At 42.7% G+C, this 19,521-nt stretch overlaps 2 protein-coding genes across 2 annotated transcripts; both read right to left on the bottom strand.

Moving 5' to 3' along the window:
- Positions 1 to 5,926: 5,926 nt before the first annotated feature.
- LOC117144884 (neurochondrin homolog) lies at positions 5,927 to 8,517 on the bottom strand. The gene has a single exon (XM_033310295.1). It carries the CDS (start codon positions 8,267 to 8,269, stop codon positions 6,098 to 6,100), a length of 2,172 nt encoding a protein of 723 aa, XP_033166186.1. The 5' UTR covers positions 8,270 to 8,517; the 3' UTR covers positions 5,927 to 6,097.
- A 9,473-nt stretch (positions 8,518 to 17,990) lies between these two features.
- LOC117145001 (zinc finger and SCAN domain-containing protein 12) lies at positions 17,991 to 19,478 on the bottom strand. The gene is made up of 4 exons (XM_033310489.1): positions 19,335 to 19,478; positions 18,659 to 19,275; positions 18,467 to 18,601; positions 17,991 to 18,403 (listed from the first exon to the last, which is right to left on the bottom strand). The coding sequence occupies exons 1-4, from the start codon at positions 19,476 to 19,478 to the stop codon at positions 18,133 to 18,135; spliced, it is 1,167 nt and encodes a 388-aa protein (XP_033166380.1). The 3' UTR covers positions 17,991 to 18,132.
- Positions 19,479 to 19,521: the final 43 nt, after the last annotated feature.

The raw sequence follows: 19,521 nt of genomic DNA, 5'->3' as shown, positions 1-19,521 counted from the left end.
AACAATTTCACTTCCGCATCGCCACTGATCGCGCCACGCGGCGTATGAGTAATATATGGCCTGGGGGATGCAAACAAAGCACAAACAACGTCCGCTGGCGTTGAAAGACCGACTTATTCTGCAGTCCGCATCGAACCCATAGCTCCGAACAGCTGTCTTCCAGGCGGCCAGACACCCCGCCTCCCACGTCCCGCCCCCATTTCACCCATTCCCACCACACCTCCTCGATGCGCTTGTGTGCGTGCGTAGGCCGTAAGTACTGCCAGACAACGCATACATCTGTATTGGTGGCCCCATCCAACGTGCCTTATGCTATGGAAAATTAAAAGAATCAAAGGCAACGGCAAAGAGGAAAATTAAGTATTTAGTTGTGGTATCGTATCCAGCCTAGACATGCATACTGGCTTGCTTTCTGAGCCCAAGGTGCCGGGAAATGCCGGGGCGGCAGGCGGACTGCCTATAAGACATGTTTAGGGTTGCACTAAAGGGGTAATATTAGCCTAGGATTCGCTATCCATTAGATTTTACAACTGGCCACAATAATTTTGAATTCGATTAATATTTTAGTTGGCAGATAAGGCTATCAATTTAGGTCTTACACCTAACAAAAAATCACTTAACTTCTATTTAAATTTACCTTTTTATTTTCGATTTATATTAAAATATCTTGCTATTTGAAGCTAGATCTTGCTTCTTTTTTATCATAACTAGCCATTTTACCAGTTAAACAGTGCAACCCGCTTTAGACAGTTGGTTCACCCCATTAGTAAGCGTCTCAGCCTCTGGTTCCATGTGCGTTTCCACGTTCAATTGTGTGTGTGTGTGTTCTTATGTCAAAGCTGAATGGAAAAGAGTAAAAATAAAATGTGTAAGGGTCGAGATAAAATGCATTGTTTCAGGAAGGCGAGAGAGGCAAGAAAAAATGGAAAAGGGAAAACACTTTTACACAAAATGTGTAAGAATTATTGGGGGTGATGGTGCATGTAAGGCAAAGGAAATTGCCTATATGGTTGCCAGACCCTTTCATTCCAAACTTAAGTAGATATAAGAGAAGCCAACACTTTTGTCATACGTAAATTTATCTATTAAAATGCATATTTTAGCAACTAACACAAAAATTTCGTTTCACATAGTAAATATGTGCTTCCTGTGAAGAGTAGGCAACCCTAGTCTATGTGATTGCCTGTTTCCTTGGCCTCCTTGGAATTGCGGCAATTAACACATCAATGTACGGCGATATCGATGGTGGCCCACCACCGCCATGTTGCCAGCCATGCCCACTTCCATTCCCACGCCCACATCTACCAACCGCCCACGTTACGGAATAGTCTCCAGAGAAGGAAATAAATTATTCTATTTGAAAGCTTTTAAAGCGTCCACACTCGGCTAAGGCTGCTGGCATTAAAATGCATTTATTTGAATTTCTTGTTGATATCGAAGAGCAAACAGAAACGACGCCCACTTGCAGTATTTATTGTGTTTCCAGTTGGGCAGAGGCACAACCTAACCTTTGACGTTGCCTTCTGGAGGGTGGAGGAGCACCTAGCCCACTGGACCAACGGCTCCTCCCACAATTCGAGCCCTTCCACGTGCGGTCTTTTTTGGTACATAACTTGATAATTTATTGTGTTATGTATACGCAGCGTGGGCGGGCAATCGAATTGAATTGAATTCGGAACAGCAGAGGCAGTGGGGTTAAAATGTTTCATAAGCGTTGCCAAAGGACTTCAAACCTCCCTAGAAAAAGTGCAATTGTTTCGCTTTGTTTCGAACTTCGATTGCTGGGTAATTTAATCCTTGTTTGGCGGGGATTTGTTGTTTGTACCAACTCAAACTGCCCGAAACTGTAATAAAAATTATTTATTGAAAGGCAACAAGTGCACTTATCGAGTGACCTGCTTGCCGAAAGCGAAGGCCGCGAATTTTGACTAAGACAGCGAGGAGGAAAAGCGCAATGGGTGCAATTAGTGTAAGCATAATGGTGTTCATAACTATGCAAATATTTCAAACTCAAAATATCCTCATAGACAATAAGACAATAATAACTTCAATAGCAATTATCGTTAATTGTTATGGCCATTTAAATTTAACGCATCATTAACAGCGCCGAAGAAAATAAACAACAGAAACAGAACCCGAAACGGACTCGCGCGCAGAGCTTTTATGTGTGCAAAGCGAGCTTTGGGACAAAAGCTCCAGCTCGGAGCACCAAAGGCGAAGAGAAAGTAAGCGAGTGAGAGCGCTACCGCGTTGGTGAAATTCGCTTTCTTTCGCTCTTCGACTTTCGTTGCCTACTTTTGGGCGTCAGTTTTTATGACCGTTGACCCACGACCAATTGCCAGCTGAGCGTGATGACAAATTTAATTACCAACACCCGAAATAATAAAAGGATCCCCTGAAAAACACCCACAGGAAAAAACGCGAAGCTGCTGCTGCTCCTGCTGACCGAATGCGATAATCCGAGTTCAATGGGACGTACCAAATTTATGGGGATTATAAAGCGTGCGACATGCGTTTCCAATTCGACAAGGTCACGGCTTAAATTTTGAAGAGACTCAATTTGCAACTTAACCCGATATCCGTCCGATATCTGCTCGGGATTACGTTTGAAGGCCCCTTCAGCGGCATATGTTGCTGATACTGTTCTGCTTGTTCGGATACTTGCCAGTTGGAGCTGACAAGTGTCCTGAATAATTTATGACTTGCCCCGTTTGGAGTGCAACATCTGCTTCTGCTACCTCGATGTCCACCGACTCTGAATTAATTTTAATTTGCTGGGGACTCGAAATTCTTCAAGACCAATTCCCCGCCGCTTAGAAGACGGAGGTGCCAAGGGCACTCTTTAACGCCCATCCCCCCGTCGGTCATTACGTTCAATTGGAAATTTGTGAGCAGCTTTTACTTAATATTCCATTATTATTGCTTGGGGTGGAATCCGATCCAGACTTCGTTTGGGGTGCGCATTTGCGCGTGCATCATCCGCACCCTTTTCACTTTAGCAATTGCTTCTGCTGCTGCGGGTGATACTTGCACCAACAAGTGGCAATTGAATCTGGCAATCAAATCCGCATGATACTGTTATTGGGTGTTAAGCAGGGGCTAAATGGTGCAAAGTCCTTCCGCATAAACTCCTCCGATGACCATTCTCAGCTGCCCCAGTATATTTATCCCATTCTCACTAACCGACTTTAGGTTAAAAGCTGGCGCCATTCGTTGTCAGTCTGCAATTATTATTCCTTCCTTCCCTATAAAATAATAATATAATAACAATAAAAGTATTTGAGTATTTGATGAATAATATTATCTATCAACAATTTGCTGATTTTATGTTTTCTCAGTTCATGCGGCTTTAATTGTTCCCGTTGAAAGATGTACGAAAACACATTTCCAATTTCATTTGATTGTCTTATATTTCGAATATTATGAATTAGTATTAAGGTCAAAAGTGAACCATTATATACTACATATACTATACAGTTAGTAATATAGACGACAAGAACATTATCCACTGTTCTGAATAGTGCGAATAAGTAAGTAAAATTTTAATATTTTATAAAACTGGCTGATGATCCCCGACAGCGGCTGTATAAACATATTTAGCCCATCCCACAGAGCGAAACAAAGCTTACAACTTAAGAGGTTTGCTTTGTGGACAGGGATCCTTGTCAACGAGTCCTCTCAAAGCGTTGCCATGAAGTGCGGACTTGGCATGAATTTCTGCCCGCTTCGTCGTTTCATTACCTTTTTTCCAACTTTGTTTTCATTTCGTTAAGGTGGCAACAAAGTCGTAGAATGCTACTAATTGCAATCAAGGTGCCTACAACTTGTTGCTGCAACAACCTCTTGAATCCAGTGCCACATGAGCTCTTCTCCCCAGACGTTTCACTTACTCCGGGGCTGATTGAGGAGTTCACTGGCAAAATTAATGGATCATTGAGTGCCGTGCCGCAATGCCACCCAAAAACCAGGACTTTAAGCCATAGATATGCGCTTGACATTTGTAATTTCTTTCACGCAGTTGTCGGCCACAAAAAACCTTTTAATTTTAATTAGAAGCAAACACATTTAAGCCCGCAGAACACAAACAGAAACGGAAAATGCCAGCGCATGTTTGCTAGCCCAAAAAATGAGGTAAACAAACAGCAACAAAAATAAAATAAAAATAAAACACATTCTCCCGTACACATATACATATATATTTGTATATATTTTATAGCTTTGAGCCGAACAAACAGAGCAACAAAATCAACAAGCAGGCGACGATGCTTCAAAAGCCAAAGGCCCCTTTTATTACCTTTGTCAAATGCACAAATAGCCGAAAATCCAAAGCAACTGCCGGGTGGTCACCCACCTCAACCCACCCCAGTCCCACCCACACTCCTCCGATGCTCCTTCGAATTGGCACAGCTAAGCAATTCCGGTGACAAAACACAACAAACGGCTCGGCTCAGGCAAATTTACACATTCTGTGGACTGCCGACCAAAAAGCAAAAAGTGAGGTGGCCATGGCCGAAAAGGGTTGAAACTCAAATGTAGCGAAGAGCCAAATATCCGAGCATCTGAAGGTACACAATAAAATATTATATCGTAATAAAACCCATCGCCCATCGCCCAGCCCTCTGATATGGAAGAGAAATGGCTGGCAGGTGTTGAGCGGGCGCAGGACTCCCATAGTGGATAGCAGATAGCACGATTGAGCGATACTTTCGCATAATATGTATGGTATGGTATTCCTTGGGCCAGAAGCAGGAGCGGAGCAACCCGACAGGCGGCGCAATATGTATTTAAGATTTATTGGAGATTTATGCCCGGCTTTTGCTTCGGTTCGCAGCTGCTGCCTCACCATCTTCTGCGGCTCCAGCTCTATTTTCATTCATGGCTAACAAGCAATTTAGCCTCGCAGCGGGAAAATCCGCTCAGATGCGGCTGTAGTCGTCGCAAATCCAAAAGCCAGCCGATAAGCCCTTTAACGACAGGCATTTCAAGAGAACATACTAACAAGCAGCATTAATTATTTAAATAAAAATTAAATGGTGACCCCTTATTGATGATATTGTATAAATGATAAAAATAAAAAAGAAGAGAAAACTTAATTACAAAGTAGTTTAATGAAGTATGTGCAAAGTGATATCACATTTCCGCATTTCCTTATTACTGCAGGCTTAAATCAACTAAATTGGAAAAATTATATTGCAAATAATATTATTAATAATATTATTTCACGTTGATGAAAGCCTTTAAAACGTCAAAAGCAGTAGTTTCGGGAAAATAAACAAATATTCCACAGTGTTTTGATGGTTTTCAATATCTAAGTTAATTAACTGTGCTAAGCTAATAAAGCCCGGTCTAATAAACTAAAATGCTTTCATTTTAATTACTTTACTGAAAAAAACGTGCATCAGAAGTTTATTACCGAAATCGATGTTTTCCTTCAATGTTTAATTTTGCAAAATTATGTTGGTTTATCTGCACAACTCATCCCACGGCGAATGAGTTGTCCTCCGAAATGTTACATGCATTTCCCGCTCCAAAATCGTTGGCCAAAAAAGTTGTCACTTCACGTCAGCACATTATTAATTCGCCGCTTCCGTTCCATTCCATTCCATTCCGATGCGAACAAAAAGTTTAGCTGCATGTTTTTAATTAAATTTCACTTATTATTAGTATTATTTTCGGTCAGCCTGTGCACTCGTCATCGTTGTTTAACGCTAGTGTTTTATTTTTCCTCTAGTATATACGAATGTGACGTGTTTTGGCCGTACATATTGCTTTTGTTCGAAAATAAAACGAACAACAAGAACGAAAACAAGCAAAAGTTTCAACTAATTCCGCTGAGTTGGCCCGAACAAACGAAAATGAGAACGAATGAATGGTAAAACATTTTGATGAGAGAAGCCAAAACTGAAAAAAGAAATTTATATCCGGATGTGTTTTTAAAATTGGTTTATTTATTTTTTTTATAAATTTAGGTATTTAGTCATTAAAATAGAGCATATAAAATAGAATAAAATCCATACAAAATATTTTCCATTTTTCGCTGGCGCACAAATCACACACAAAAAATGCCTCTAGAGAAACAGAGAGTGCCTTGCTTGGCTTAGTCGCCGAAGAGCTTCTTGCCCAGATCCATCATCCTGTGATTGCGGCAGACCCGCAGGGCATCGGCCTTCTTGAGCACGGCCTGGACATCGCCGTTCACGTCCACCAGTTGGGACAGGAAGTCCTCGTACGCGGACTTCACGTTAGCCGGCAGGGTGCCGATCTTGACCTTCTTCAGGGTCTTCACAATGCCCTCTGCCCAGCCGGACTCCAGGGCGAACTCGGAGAGCCATGGCACCAGAGGTAGCACGCCGCACATGGTCTGCATTCCCAGGAACCAGAGCTCCGACAGATCCGACCAGTAGCCCTTGTAGGCAATGGACACCACCAGGGCGGTGGGATCGTTGCTCTCATCGATGTTGTAGGCATCCCAGAGGAAGCGGATGGTGGCCTGGATGTAGCGACAGATGGAGAAGTCATTCTGCTTCACCTTCTTCGACTGCTGCTTAAGCAGTAGAAGGCCCAGCACAGCCAGGTTTCCGTGGATGACCAGGTTATCGGGCGTATCCTTCAGTTCGGGTAGATTCTCCACCACGAACTTCAGCAGATTGGCGAAAGTCGGTCCATCCTCAGCCTTCTTTGGCTCCAAGACGGTGAAGTTCATCAAAATGTTGCAGAGCGCCACTATGGCACTTCTGGCCACCTTCATCTCCGCCTGCTGCTCCGGAGTCGGAACCGGATCGGGCTCATTCATTCGCTTCAAACGCTCAGCACGCGGGATTGGCGGCCTCTTCCAGTGGGCAATGCTGAAGTAGAACTCCAAGGATTCCAGCAGCACCTCGTCCTGCTTGTGGGTGAAGAGCACTCTCCTGGCATCCTCCTCCACTGCAAAGTGGCACAGAGCCGGAAGCATGATCCGCAGAACATCGATGGGTGGTTCGCCCTCCCTAGTTCCTGCCCTCCATGTCTTTAGCTCCTGGAAACTCTCGTTGGCCACCTTGAGCATGAAGGGCAGAAGCTTGTAGATAGCCGGTCTCATGGCTGTTGTCTCCTGGGCTAACCAGGCGGACAGAACTTTCACGATGGCAAACACAAACTTCTTGTCCTTGGGATTAGTGCTTTCCCTGATCTTGTCCTGGCTAACACGGGTCAAAACCGCCAGAACCTGGTTGAAGGCGCCCTTGAGAGCCGTGTAAGTGGTCTGCTTCTCCTTGGGCTCTAGGTCCAGCTGATCCGTAGCCATATACTCAATGCAATGCTCCAGAATGGAGAAGCAGCATGTGAGCAGCTCCGCCTGCTTGAAGGTGGTTTCCAGTTTTTTCTCATCCATCTGCATGCGTACCTCGATGGCTCCCAGTTGGAGGAGCTGCAGGAAGAAAGTCTTCTGCTCGTCCATGAAGGCCCATTGAATGCCCAGCACCTGCAAGGTGGTGGCTATCAGATGCAGTGCAGGATCCCTTTGCTTGGGACCAATCTTGGCCTTCAGAATATCGCCACAGCCCTTGAACAAGCTCTCCGGCCAGATCTGGCCCTCCAGAGAATTGATCACAATCTCACGACGGCAGGTGATAAGGATATCAGCCAGGATACGGCAGAGCTCGTACTTTCTCTCCGTGTCGTCGGTTTCCATGTCCAAAGCGATCCTCTGGATCAGGGCATGGAAGGCAGTGGGATCCTCGGGCCAGGATACCACTCCAAACTGCTTAACGAGCAGCACAATCAGATGCAAGGCCTCATCGGTCTGGAAACTCTGGGCGGAGTAGATCTGGGACATCTTCGGGATGGCTCCGGTGGCCAGAAGGGCCTGCTGACCAGGCTCATGGCTGGCGATGCTCTTGAGGCAACTGTACGCCTCGCTGACCACAATTAGGTTATCCTCGTAGTCCTCGTCATCGGCCTGCTCAACGATTTCCAGGAGCGTGGGTATGGCGTCGATGATGTCCTTATGGGTGGCCAGCTCCTCCTCCTGGCAAAAGCACGTGAGGATCGAGAGAGCGACACTCTTGTAAACTAACGGCGGGCAATCGTTGGGCAGATCCTTGGACACCAGCAGCTTCTTGAGGAAGGGAAACCCTATGGCCTCGAAGAGCAGCTTCTTGCCCGCCGCATTGCAGTCCTTGCCCTTGACCAGCTTGGTGACCATAAAGAGGGCGGCGAATTTTTCAGTGTCGCTCTTCGTGCCCTTCAACAGGCTGGCGCACTTGCGCACGGGCTCCGGCACGTCCGTCATCCTGGTTTCCGTCTCTCCTCCGGGTGTGTATCTCACGGACCGCCTATGAACGGTCTGTATATTTATCCGCTGTTCGGAAATATGTGTGCGACGTGGCCTTCTATTAATATCTCCTCACACTTTCACTTGGCTACAGCTTTCCCGTTGGTTCTTCTTCTCCCGCCGGATACGTTTTCCTCTGATTTTCTTGGCTTCTGGTTCTGTGTCCTCGCTCGTCGACGCACTCTCGCACACTGATCTCGGCCAGCGGAAAACTCGCGAGTGGCTTTCCCAATTTTCCAAAAGCTATGCAGCTGTTGCTGTTGCCGTTCGTGAAAACCTACACACAATTTATTTATACACGGATTCTACACCCTACTACTCAGGCAGGGATCATGGATTATGTCTTCATGGGAATATCTACAAATCTTCTGATAAAATTAAAGATTGTTTAAATTAACTGGTTTGACTGTCTATTAAATAACGATGTTTGTATCTGGGTTAAATTGATTTCAATGTTCAAGTATATTTTGGTTGATTAAGTAAGTAAAATTATATTGAGATTTTAATCGATAGTGTTGATCAATTAAAATTAATTCATGTTGTAAAAAGGGTATTCAATTGTTCGCAAAAGCTTTTTTATGACTTCAGCCTATAGAATTTGAAAATCACTTGAAATCAAACGAATGACCAATGCATTGCTCTTTGTTCTCGGCTTTTCCCAACGCTTTTCCACTCTCGCTCATTTTCCTCCCGCATTGCGCTCTTCGGAGCACCGTTGTATATATTTAGAAAATGATTTTCCTTTTTTCCGACTTCTTCGTGTTTACATTTTAGTCAACTGTGAAATGTTCGCTGCCGGCTGCATTTCTTCCAGAATATTTTGAATACGTGTTTGCATTCTCCGCAGCACATAAGCTCGTATGTGGTGGCCACAAATATCCATTGAAATATATGTATTTATTTCATATATATGTGTGTGTATCTGAAATAAATATAGGTGTGTCGGCATCAATGTCCAGACATTTAAATAAACCACTCCGTGGAGCGTGCTACAGCAAACAAAATACACATATTTTTATACGCATAATTTATACATTAACTTAGTTATATAGGCACATTGTTTTACGCGTATGTGGATCGAACATTTGCATATTTAATTTAAGTGCAATGCTTTCTGCTTTTCACTCTGGGGTCAATGAATTTAATTGCACATTGCACTTTGTTTAAAATTAAATTTATTTGTATGACATTAATTTCAAAATATAGTTATTTTTAAATGTACACATGCTGATTTATTGTATATATTTATGCCCACCAAATGACACACATTTATGCATCGTCGTTGGTCGAATACCAATTATAGTTATAATTAGTCATATACAATCGAAAAATGTATTCATTATTATGAATTATTATATATCTATCTACATGTTTTTGTGCAAAAAAGAAAAACAGCTGTTTTATATACTTTACACTGACAACGTCGCGCGAAAAAGACATCATGCGTCTATTTATTCTCACGGCATTTAATTCCCTTAGCAAAATTTTAGATATTTATTTGCTAATGAGCCATGGCATCTGACAAAATTACGGAATTCTGCTCAATGGCGAGAGAAAACTCTTGGCATTTTCCGCTCGCCCCGTGTGCACATATAGCCATTAAATCTTTAGCGCGGAAAAGTCGGTTATTCGGGCGCCATTGGTCATAATGCAAATGAAAAACTTTATCCATTCTGGACTATTTACTATCACACAAAATGCAAATTTGTCTGGGCCAGGGAAGCCCTGCTCGATTCTAGTTGCCAGAACATATATGTACATATATATAGTCCTCATATGGATGCGGATGCACCAGCACTCGACCCGCATTGGATCCAAATCGGATCCCATATCGCTGCTGTTTGCCTTTGCTATTATTATATTGGCGGTCCTGCCAGCGACATGGACCAAGTGGTCGTTGAATGTGGTCGTTTGACCGTTTTTGGGCAAACGCGGCTTAATTGCATTGCTAGCAATTTCAATAATTGGGTTATAACGAAATTGATTAATTTTTACATTTCACTAATTATGCGCCGGCCAAATTCCCGGCCATTGTTATAATAATAATTATAAACGGAAATATGCTGGCCCATCTGTACTCTTGTGTGCGAGTTTCGATTGCCACACTCCAGTTGCCTACTTTAAGGCGGCGCTGAAAAGTCAGTTTAAATGTGGAAAACAGGGCAGTGAACTACTGGGAAAAGTGTCCCACAAACTGGCAATTTGCTCGGCCACACCACTGCTGCCTTATCTAGCTCGGTACATAACCAGGAGGAGGCAAAATCAACATCAATAATTGAAATAAATCGCTTGACAAACGATGCTGGGAACCGGACTGACTGGCAGGGAAACTGAAAAGCAGAGCTCACACAAGGTGGACCAAAATCGGAAAGGAGGCAACCAGGACAACAACGAATAAACTCTTATCACTAATCACGAAACCAAGTCAAACCCAACCAGAAAAGGAAAAAGGGAGACGCCAGTGGAAGAGGTTGCCAACTGTATACCCAGGAAAATCAGACCATATCACCTCCATTTTAATATGTTTCTGGACCTCTACTTTCTAAAAAATATTTAGAATACTTATAAAAATAATAAAAGAACTCAGTTCATTCTTAGTAATTCTTTTAAAATAATATTTGATTAAACTTTCGAATTACTAAAAGGCAAAGGTAGAGCATTATCATAACCAATTGAATCTATTAGAAAGTATAAAACCTATTTCCTAAATCCCTTCCTTATAATTAAACAGTATGGAATTTAGTACTTAGAATCTACTTTTAAACAACAGCTTCTATTATAATCCTGGCTTGATTTCCTCTGTTTACGAACACCAGTGATTGACACCAATAATTCTCCAGCTACTCAAAATCACACTCACAGTAGTCCTTCCGCTTCCAAATCCGCTTCCTTCTTCACAAATCCTCCTTCTTCTGTGCAAATCGAAGGCTCCGAGCATCGATTTTCGGACCACAATCTAGCGTTTGCAGAGCTGTTTCGAAATGTTTTGACAAATGATTTTGTTTATATTTTCCATTTCATCGAAGCCTCCGCTGGCGACACTTCGGTGGCGCCACCTCCCCATCGCCGCATTCATCACCGCACCCCAACCCAAAATCCCATAGATAACAATGCAGAAGTTTCGACTTTTAGCTGGCCTAGAGATCATCAACATTGATTTCAACTTTTCGATGGGAATGATTGTCATCATCAGTGTTGCTCCACCCAGGGAAAGTTTATTTGTGGGCGTGGCACTGGTCCAATTTGCAGCCACGAGGCCGCAAAAATAAATTGTCTGTCATTACGAGCTTTAAGTTGGTCAACGAATCATTTTCCTTTCAATGAGCTTGGGTTCAGACGGAGTCCCATTTAAGTTTACCGAAGTGTTGGCAGTCGGAAATTAATCTTTATAACGTCGTTACCATTTTATAAAAGCAAACAGCGCTCATTATACTCTTAACAATTGAACAACTTAAGGCAACGATTGGGTAAATACAAAATAATAATATTGTGCCGATTTATTGATACAAATATTTATCAAATTTATTAACGGATTTGAATTTACAATGTGGAGTTAACTATTCTGTCAAGCTAAATGAAATATTTAAGAAAGAATGCCTTTTTTGATGGTAAATTGTAACTTTAAGTTATATTAAGTGAGTGTGGTTTAGGAGGTCATTTTGTTTATATGACACATTCTATTATTAAACAAATAAGGAAACAACTGATTTTAACAAAAGTGCACACTATTCCAAACGCCAGCGGCTGTTAGGTTATATCTTAAGGATTTTCAATTATTGGTCCGATTATATATAGCAATACAAAATAGTATTCACCCTTGGAATTTTGAAGAAGGGTAAAGTTTTAAATTTACCAGTTGAATTAGCTCCCTCCTTTTCAAATGACCCTGTAAAGCCTTATGATTTTTACCACAAAGAGAAGACAGGCTAACACTTCTTCAATATAATTAAATGGATTTTTTAAGGTACTTTAAATATCGAAATGAAACAACATGTTCAAGAGGAAACCTTACAAGAAAATACGCTTGACTTTCCTCGGTGGTATACGTTGCTGGAAAATTGCCTTGGTAGCTAAGAAAACTTAACACACTTTCGCTTTTGAATTGGCTGCAACCCCATGAGCAGAAATCCACAGCTGTGCCCAAGGACACGGAAGTGAGAACCACTTCGCCAGCAAGAAGTCGGCCACCACCCAAAAGATGAGTTCAAAATAATCAGTCATACACGTGCACATCGTTGTTCCTCCTGTTTGCAGATTCGATTTCCCCACTTTCGGACCTTTTTTGGCTGAGAGCGTGTCCTGATTGTTTGCGAAGGCTGGCACGTGTCAATTTATATTTAAATTTGAATGCAAAAACCGAATCAGAATTCCAGCGTACTGAATAGAATTAAGTTTCAAACGCCGGCTGAAAACAATCATATTTTGTGAAAAGCATCTGACGGCTGCTAACGGTTTTGGTTTACACAATATTAATGGCTGATTAATGGGAGCGAAAGGCAGCTGCGGAAGGAGCGTATTTTCCTGAAGGATTCAGCACGTAAACCGATTCACTAGGAACATCTTCGAACAGGTTGACGTTCTGGCAGAAGGAATCCGAGTCCGTGCACCTGAAGAAACACACTGCTTAAAGATCAAAACATGAAATTAATAATAAAATTAGGAATTAACGTTTACTGCGTAGATTGCAGGAAATGAAAATAATATTTTTTATATCCTTCAAGCTTTGCTCTTACCAAATAAGTTGATTTAGAAGAATATTCAGCAAATAAGTTGTAATTTATAGTGCTTTTCTAGGGAATTACACTTTTGAGCAAACAAATTTTGAGTGTGATTTGGTGGGTCGTCATCCTGGTGAACTTTTGTAATTGCGGCTCCATTGTTCAATGGAGTTGTATTGTGAGCAACAAGAGAAGTGGCAAAAGCGATCGGGGCTCCATGGGAAATTGGGGGTCCTTCCTGGCTGGAGTCGGCAACAAATTATGCAAATCCCCTTTTGAATGGCTTATCCTTCATGAATTTATATCGAAACAGAGGGCCAATGACGACGCGGCTTTAAGGCCCCGGTCACTGGAACAATAAAAGCTCATTTGTTGCCATTATCATTTCACTAACAAATAACAAATCATCGAGCCAACCGGCCGTTATCCTTGGGGGCAAGGTGGCATCCTTCGGCGGGAAACCCGAAACGTGCTCACCTCAACGGCAGCAGCAGCAGTACGAGGAGTAACAACGGACGGCACGCTGAGGCTGCAGAAACGGCTGCCAATAAATTCTGTTAATAAACCAAAAGTTGTTAATTTAAATGATTTATATCTGAAGAGGAGGAAGCGAGAGGGATAAAGGAGCCGAAGCGGAAGTGATGAAGCCGGTGGGACCGAAATCCCCTCCAGACGACGGGGCAACGCGCCCGTTATTGCTGAGCCTCAAAAATTCTCGTAATTTGGCATAACCTTTTAGGCAGCGCCACAGGACCAAAGAACCCTATTCGCCACTGCTTGTTTGCTCAGATACACTGAAGAAAACTAATAGGTTTTAGAACAATAATTAGAACATTACTTTCACCATAAGATATATAATGTATGAATTAATATATCTTTGATTACATATTAAGTAAAATCCCAAACACCAGCTATCCATGTTCATCCAAGAAGCCACACATAAATTAAAGAAATGTGCATTAAATGTCTGAAAATTAAGAAGTATAATAATAGGGGAATATTAAGATATCAACTTTTTACCCTGTACCCTTCCACACCTTCCCCTTAGCATCCTCCTCCTCGGCCGTCCGTTCCTGTGCAAGTTTTGCGTGGTCGGGCAATAGGTCAAAGTCGGTGTGCCACTGGATGGCTGGTATGCTTGGGGCTTGGAGATTGGGTGGGCTGTCGGTTGCCGTCAGCTTAAACCAATTTACGTGGCCGATGTCTTCATCGGGACCGGGACCGGGTCCGCATCCGAATCCGTATCCGTGAGTCGTGCGCCGAGTGTCGTGTGTCATGAATTATTGCGCCTCCCGCAAGCGGCACAACTGTGCGTATGCGTAATTTGGCTAAGCGGACTGGACAAGGCCTACTGGGCCACCGTGCCACGCCCCATGGCCATGTGCCCCGCCCTTTTCGCTAATACATTACACATAGATACGCGAACGTATAGATATTTGGGCAGCTAGAGTTCTTGGGCCGAAAGCGAGTATAATGTATACAGCCATAAACGTAAATATGTATATATAAATTTATGCCCTTTTGTTTGCAGTCGAAATTATTTCATTTGTTTGCGTTTATTACGGCCAAATCTCATCCAATGTCGGCCATGTTTGAAGGAAACATCGTTCGTTTTCCACAGCGTTTACTTTTAATGGTTCGACGGCTTTTTTCGTGGGGATTTTCCACATCTTAACTTTGGCCGAGACCTACAAATATTTGATGCTCCAGAGCGCCAGTTGTTTCGGGCTTTATTGATTGGCGGTGGCGTGCCTGGTTTATGGAGCATCCTTCCTGCCATCCCGACCCCTTTCTTCCAGCTCCTCCCCCCCGCCTCCGTTGATTGCTGCCCTTGTTTTGGCGTGGCTGTCAAGCGTGTATGTTGCGCTACATTAAAGGGGATTTCTCGGCATTTAAATGGGTTTCTCCTTTCAAAGGCTAGTATTTTTCACGGATGCGATTAGTACTTGAAACAATTTAAATTGCATTTCGATTATTTGATCAGCGAATTGCGAAAAGTTCAATTAAAAATTTATTCATTTTATCAAAAATCCACCGCACAGAAAATGAGCATCTGCGTCCATTTAATACTATTATTTATATTATATATTTATTATTGTGATTTTGAGTCTTTCTTGAGCGGAAGGAAATACCCTTGCAGAGGGTATTTCGTTTTCAGTCACAAGTTTGCAGCTCAGTAATGTGAGGCATTTGGGCGATAAAAAGTATATACTTTCTATTCTTTTTATATTCATTATTCATACTTCTATTCTACTGTTTGCTACCATATAAAATATATGCATATTCTTGATCAACAGCAGAGGCGATATTGCATTGTACGTTTCAGAGTAAGCTTGTTGAAACTTTTCCAAAAGTAGTATAGATAGGATAGGACCACTATATATTTCTGCCATAGGATTAATCGAAAAGTAAATAAAAAGGACCTTCGTTGTTGTTAGTCTTAAAGTGTTATAATTTTAAAAACACCCTTCTTATGATAAAATATAGGAAATTACATACTTTTCAACGAATCTAGTATAGCATTTTACTCTACGATTAACGGGTTTAAAAATATATACCTCTTACTGATCACTCGATCGACGCAATATGGACATATGAAAACTATTTGCCTTAAATTACCCTGCAGTTTCCTCCATCAAATTTTTACCGATGAATCACCGCTCAACAAAGACTTCGCTTAATCACCGCTCAATTTTTATAAAAACAAGTGATGATTTTGACATTGGCATGATCTAGGCAATCATCAATATGAAAAAAAAACACATAAACACTGCTAAAAGATCGCAAATTTATCGATTTTATTCTGCGCTTTTTAAGTGAATTTTAACGGGTAAATCATCTTCTTATTCTTCGCTTTTTCACCGTTTTTAATCAGCTAATCCCAACTCATTATTGAAGAGATAAATTTTCATAGATTTTTCGTTGCCTACACATCAAAGTATCATCTATGTAACGTTAAGGAATCATTAAGGTATCATGAAGCCGTGGCCGATGATTTTGTGATGTTTTTTCGTAGCGATGAATTGTGGAACTGCGGGGTAATTACAGCTAATCTGCATATCGAACATATTTCATTGTTTAATTCGCCAATGGAATAAAACAATGTCGCTTTCTCACTCACATCCTCGTTCTTTGGCGGATGCTTCGACTATGAGCAACTAATTTCCTCGGATGAGGCAACCGCAAATGGAAGAGCATCCTGTTGCACATGCATTAACCATGGCATCACGACATTATGCTAACTTACACACACACTCAGTGCTGCACCGCATACGAGAATGTACATTCATTCATACATACATACATAGCATGCACATATCCAGGCACAAGGAGCTCATCAAGTCTTCCGGTTTGTCGAGGATGTTCACATTGTTTATGCTCCGGAATAAATGAATATAAAGCATTTAGTTTACAGCTGCCATTTGACAAGCACTGCCCCAGTTTTGAACGAGTGGGCTGAGTGGGGCCTGGAGATGGGTGTGTTCTTGGTTTGCATCTTCTTTAAATAAAGTACATGAATTATGCAGAATATTCGATGGGAGCGAGCGAAAGTGACTCTGGAAAATGGACGAGTGGCTCCGAGGCGGACTCCCAACTTTCGCCTTAGCCAGTTGGCAATGACACAAAAACTGGAAAATCAAATATACAATTCGAAAACATACTGTCATTTCGTACTTCTTAAGAATTGCTCTGTCTTATCTCTTTGAATTATTTTGAATCAAGCATAACTCTTTGCCAAAGCTTTTGAATTGTTTACAATAGTTTGTCAACCGTTCAGGCACTTTCTTAAATATTTTGTTAATACTTTTGCTAAAACAAAGTTCTTCGACTTTTCACCTGCTTCGTAAGCAAGAAGTCGTGGGATTTTCCAACGCGGAATTTGCAATTCAGCTCGTAAACTTGCTGATTTGTTAGCCACAGAAAAAGGTGGCGGGACTTGCGTGATGAGTCAAGTCCCGACTTTCCCACTCGATTTCCACAAATGCAAAGTCAGGGCCAGGTCAAGGACGGAGGTGAGCGCCTGAAAAGGGTTTTTTTGGCTGGGGTGGGGGAAATAAATTTGCAATTGATAGCCTGGACTGGCTCGTAATCAGTTTAAAAGGGCCGAATCTCAATTTGGCAATTGAGTTTTGGCTGACTGCGGCTGTGGCTCGACGTTCACACCCATAATCCAATCGTTTGAAGCGCTTTTATGGATTCGACATGTCAAATCGCGTGCAAATTTGTTAGAATTGGTTTTCCCAAGCTTCCACACTCCCCATTCTCGCCACTAGGAAAAATATCATAGCAGCTTCAACAGGAAACTAAAATATGTTCTTAAACGTATCGCAATCCCAAAAAATAAGTTTTAAACTTCATTCCTAAACCAAATTTTGGAATAAAAACATGACTTGCGCCTTGGTTACTAAATTTAATCAATTGTACCCAGCTTTGCTCGCAGTGTATCACCACCCGTAATCAAATACAAAGCCCCAGGGGCCGAAAGGCTTTACCATGTCCATAAGAACTTTTTTTGTTTCCACTAAAATGGTATAATACACGGGGGAGTTAAAAAAAAGGAGACAGCGGCCAATAAAAAAATAAAACGCATTCAAGTCATGTAATTTTGAAACTTCCTTTGATATTGGACATTTGTTGGTGCTTTCCATGTGCTAGGTGCAAATTGGGTTTTTTCCAATTTCATTTTATTTACTCACGCCGTCATGAAGCCACCCATATTTATTGCATAATTTTCAGCATAGCTTTCCACGCACACACGTTGCGAACATTGAAAAAATTTTACCAACTAGTGTACAACTAGATTGGCAGTTTTCTTTCAAAAATATGGTGCGGTTGCGTTACATCACTAGAATTTAAGATTTTTCTATATCAACATGTTTTAAAAATGTATTGCAATTATCAAATAAATTAAATTTTTGAACTAAATTCCACATTCTGCAAAAACACACAAGTTTGATATTCTACTTTTAACAAAAATAACCTTTATTTACGTATGAAGTTTATTCTTACAACTATGAATACGCTATTCCTTAGCGTTTAAACTAGTACTACTGATTATATGGGATTATATCTTATTAGTAGACTCTACTGCATTTGATTGCGTCAGTGAGCTTGAATTCGGATCTCGTTCCCGCCGCCCTGCTCGGCCACCATTTCCAACTTCATGCTCTCGGCCAGCATTACGGCGTTCTGGTGCAGTTTGGTCTCCTCGTGCTGGCGCATGTGATGCATCAGACGGAAGTCCTTGTTGCAATATTCGCAGCGGTACAGTTTGATGTCCGAGTGGATGAGCTCGTGTTTGGTCAGGGAGTGAGCGTAGGCGAACGCTTTGTCGCACACCTTGCACACGTAGGGCTTGATGCCACGGTGAACACTGATCGGAGGAATAAAATTAGTTATGTCTGGCCCATTTTGAGGCTTCTCCATTTCTACTCACTTTTCATGAGACTTGAGAACACTTTCGTAGAAGAATTGACGACTGCAGAAGCTGCACTTATATGGTTTGCTGCCCGTGTGGGAGTACATGTGCTTCCTCAGCTGCTCGCGCACCTGGAACTTGGCATCGCACAGTCTGTGAAGGCGGGAGTCGGGTTAGCGATTTAACTTCAAATTTACCGACTGCACTTACTCGCAAGTATATTGGCAGATGCCGTCGTGGCGTCTGCGATGCTCCATCATCCGGCCGCGCTTTTCGTAAAAGTTTCCGCAGACGTCGCAGATATAGCCGCCCTTCTCAGTGCCGTCCGATGTTGTTAGGGAGTTTAATCCACGACGGACCCGGCCGCGCCCGGCCTTCAGGCTTGCCTTGGCCGCCTCCTGCAGCGCCAACTGCTGCGACGGTGTCTCTTCGAACTGCTTCTCAGTCTCCAGCACGATCTCGGTCTGATCGGAGCTCATCTCGATGGTGTAGTTGTCCTCCAAGTACTCGATGGTGTCGCCAATGCACTCCTGCTGATCGCTGGTGTCCACCTCCAAGTACTCCTCCTGCCCCTTTTCTTCCTGGTGCTCCTCTTCCCCGGTGGTGGTCTCCTCCACGATGTACATATCCTCGTCGCAGTGCTGCTGCGAGCCGTCCTCCTCCTTGATCATCATCACATCTGATTCGTCCAGCAAGCCCACTTCCCGGCAGTACTCCTCGATCTCCATCTGCTTGCGCAGCGCCTTCTCACGAAACTGGTAGGCCATGTTGAGTTCCACCTTGCAGGACCTACAGATGCCATCGGGTATGTGTTCTCTTTCGTTCAGCTGCAGGATGGATGGATGGATGAATGGTCAGTTCGCATTGCGATTAGCGATTCACTTACATTGCTGTAGGAATCTCCCAAAAGTTGAATCAACATCTCGTTCGGCGACTCCTCGCCTTCCTCGCGGATCTCGTCTAGGCGCTGCAGTCGCTCACTGGGCTCCAGGCAGACCCGGCACGTCTGTGGGGTAAGCTCGACGCGCATTCTGGAATCCTGCTCGAAATTTAAATTAAAAAACCGCTCGCGT

Source organism: Drosophila mauritiana, chromosome 3R (assembly GCF_004382145.1).
Source record: "Drosophila mauritiana strain mau12 chromosome 3R, ASM438214v1, whole genome shotgun sequence".
Lineage (NCBI taxonomy): Eukaryota > Metazoa > Arthropoda > Insecta > Diptera > Drosophilidae > Drosophila > Drosophila mauritiana.
Note: the sequence above shows the minus strand (reverse complement) of the source record. Positions and strands in the feature narration are given on the sequence as shown.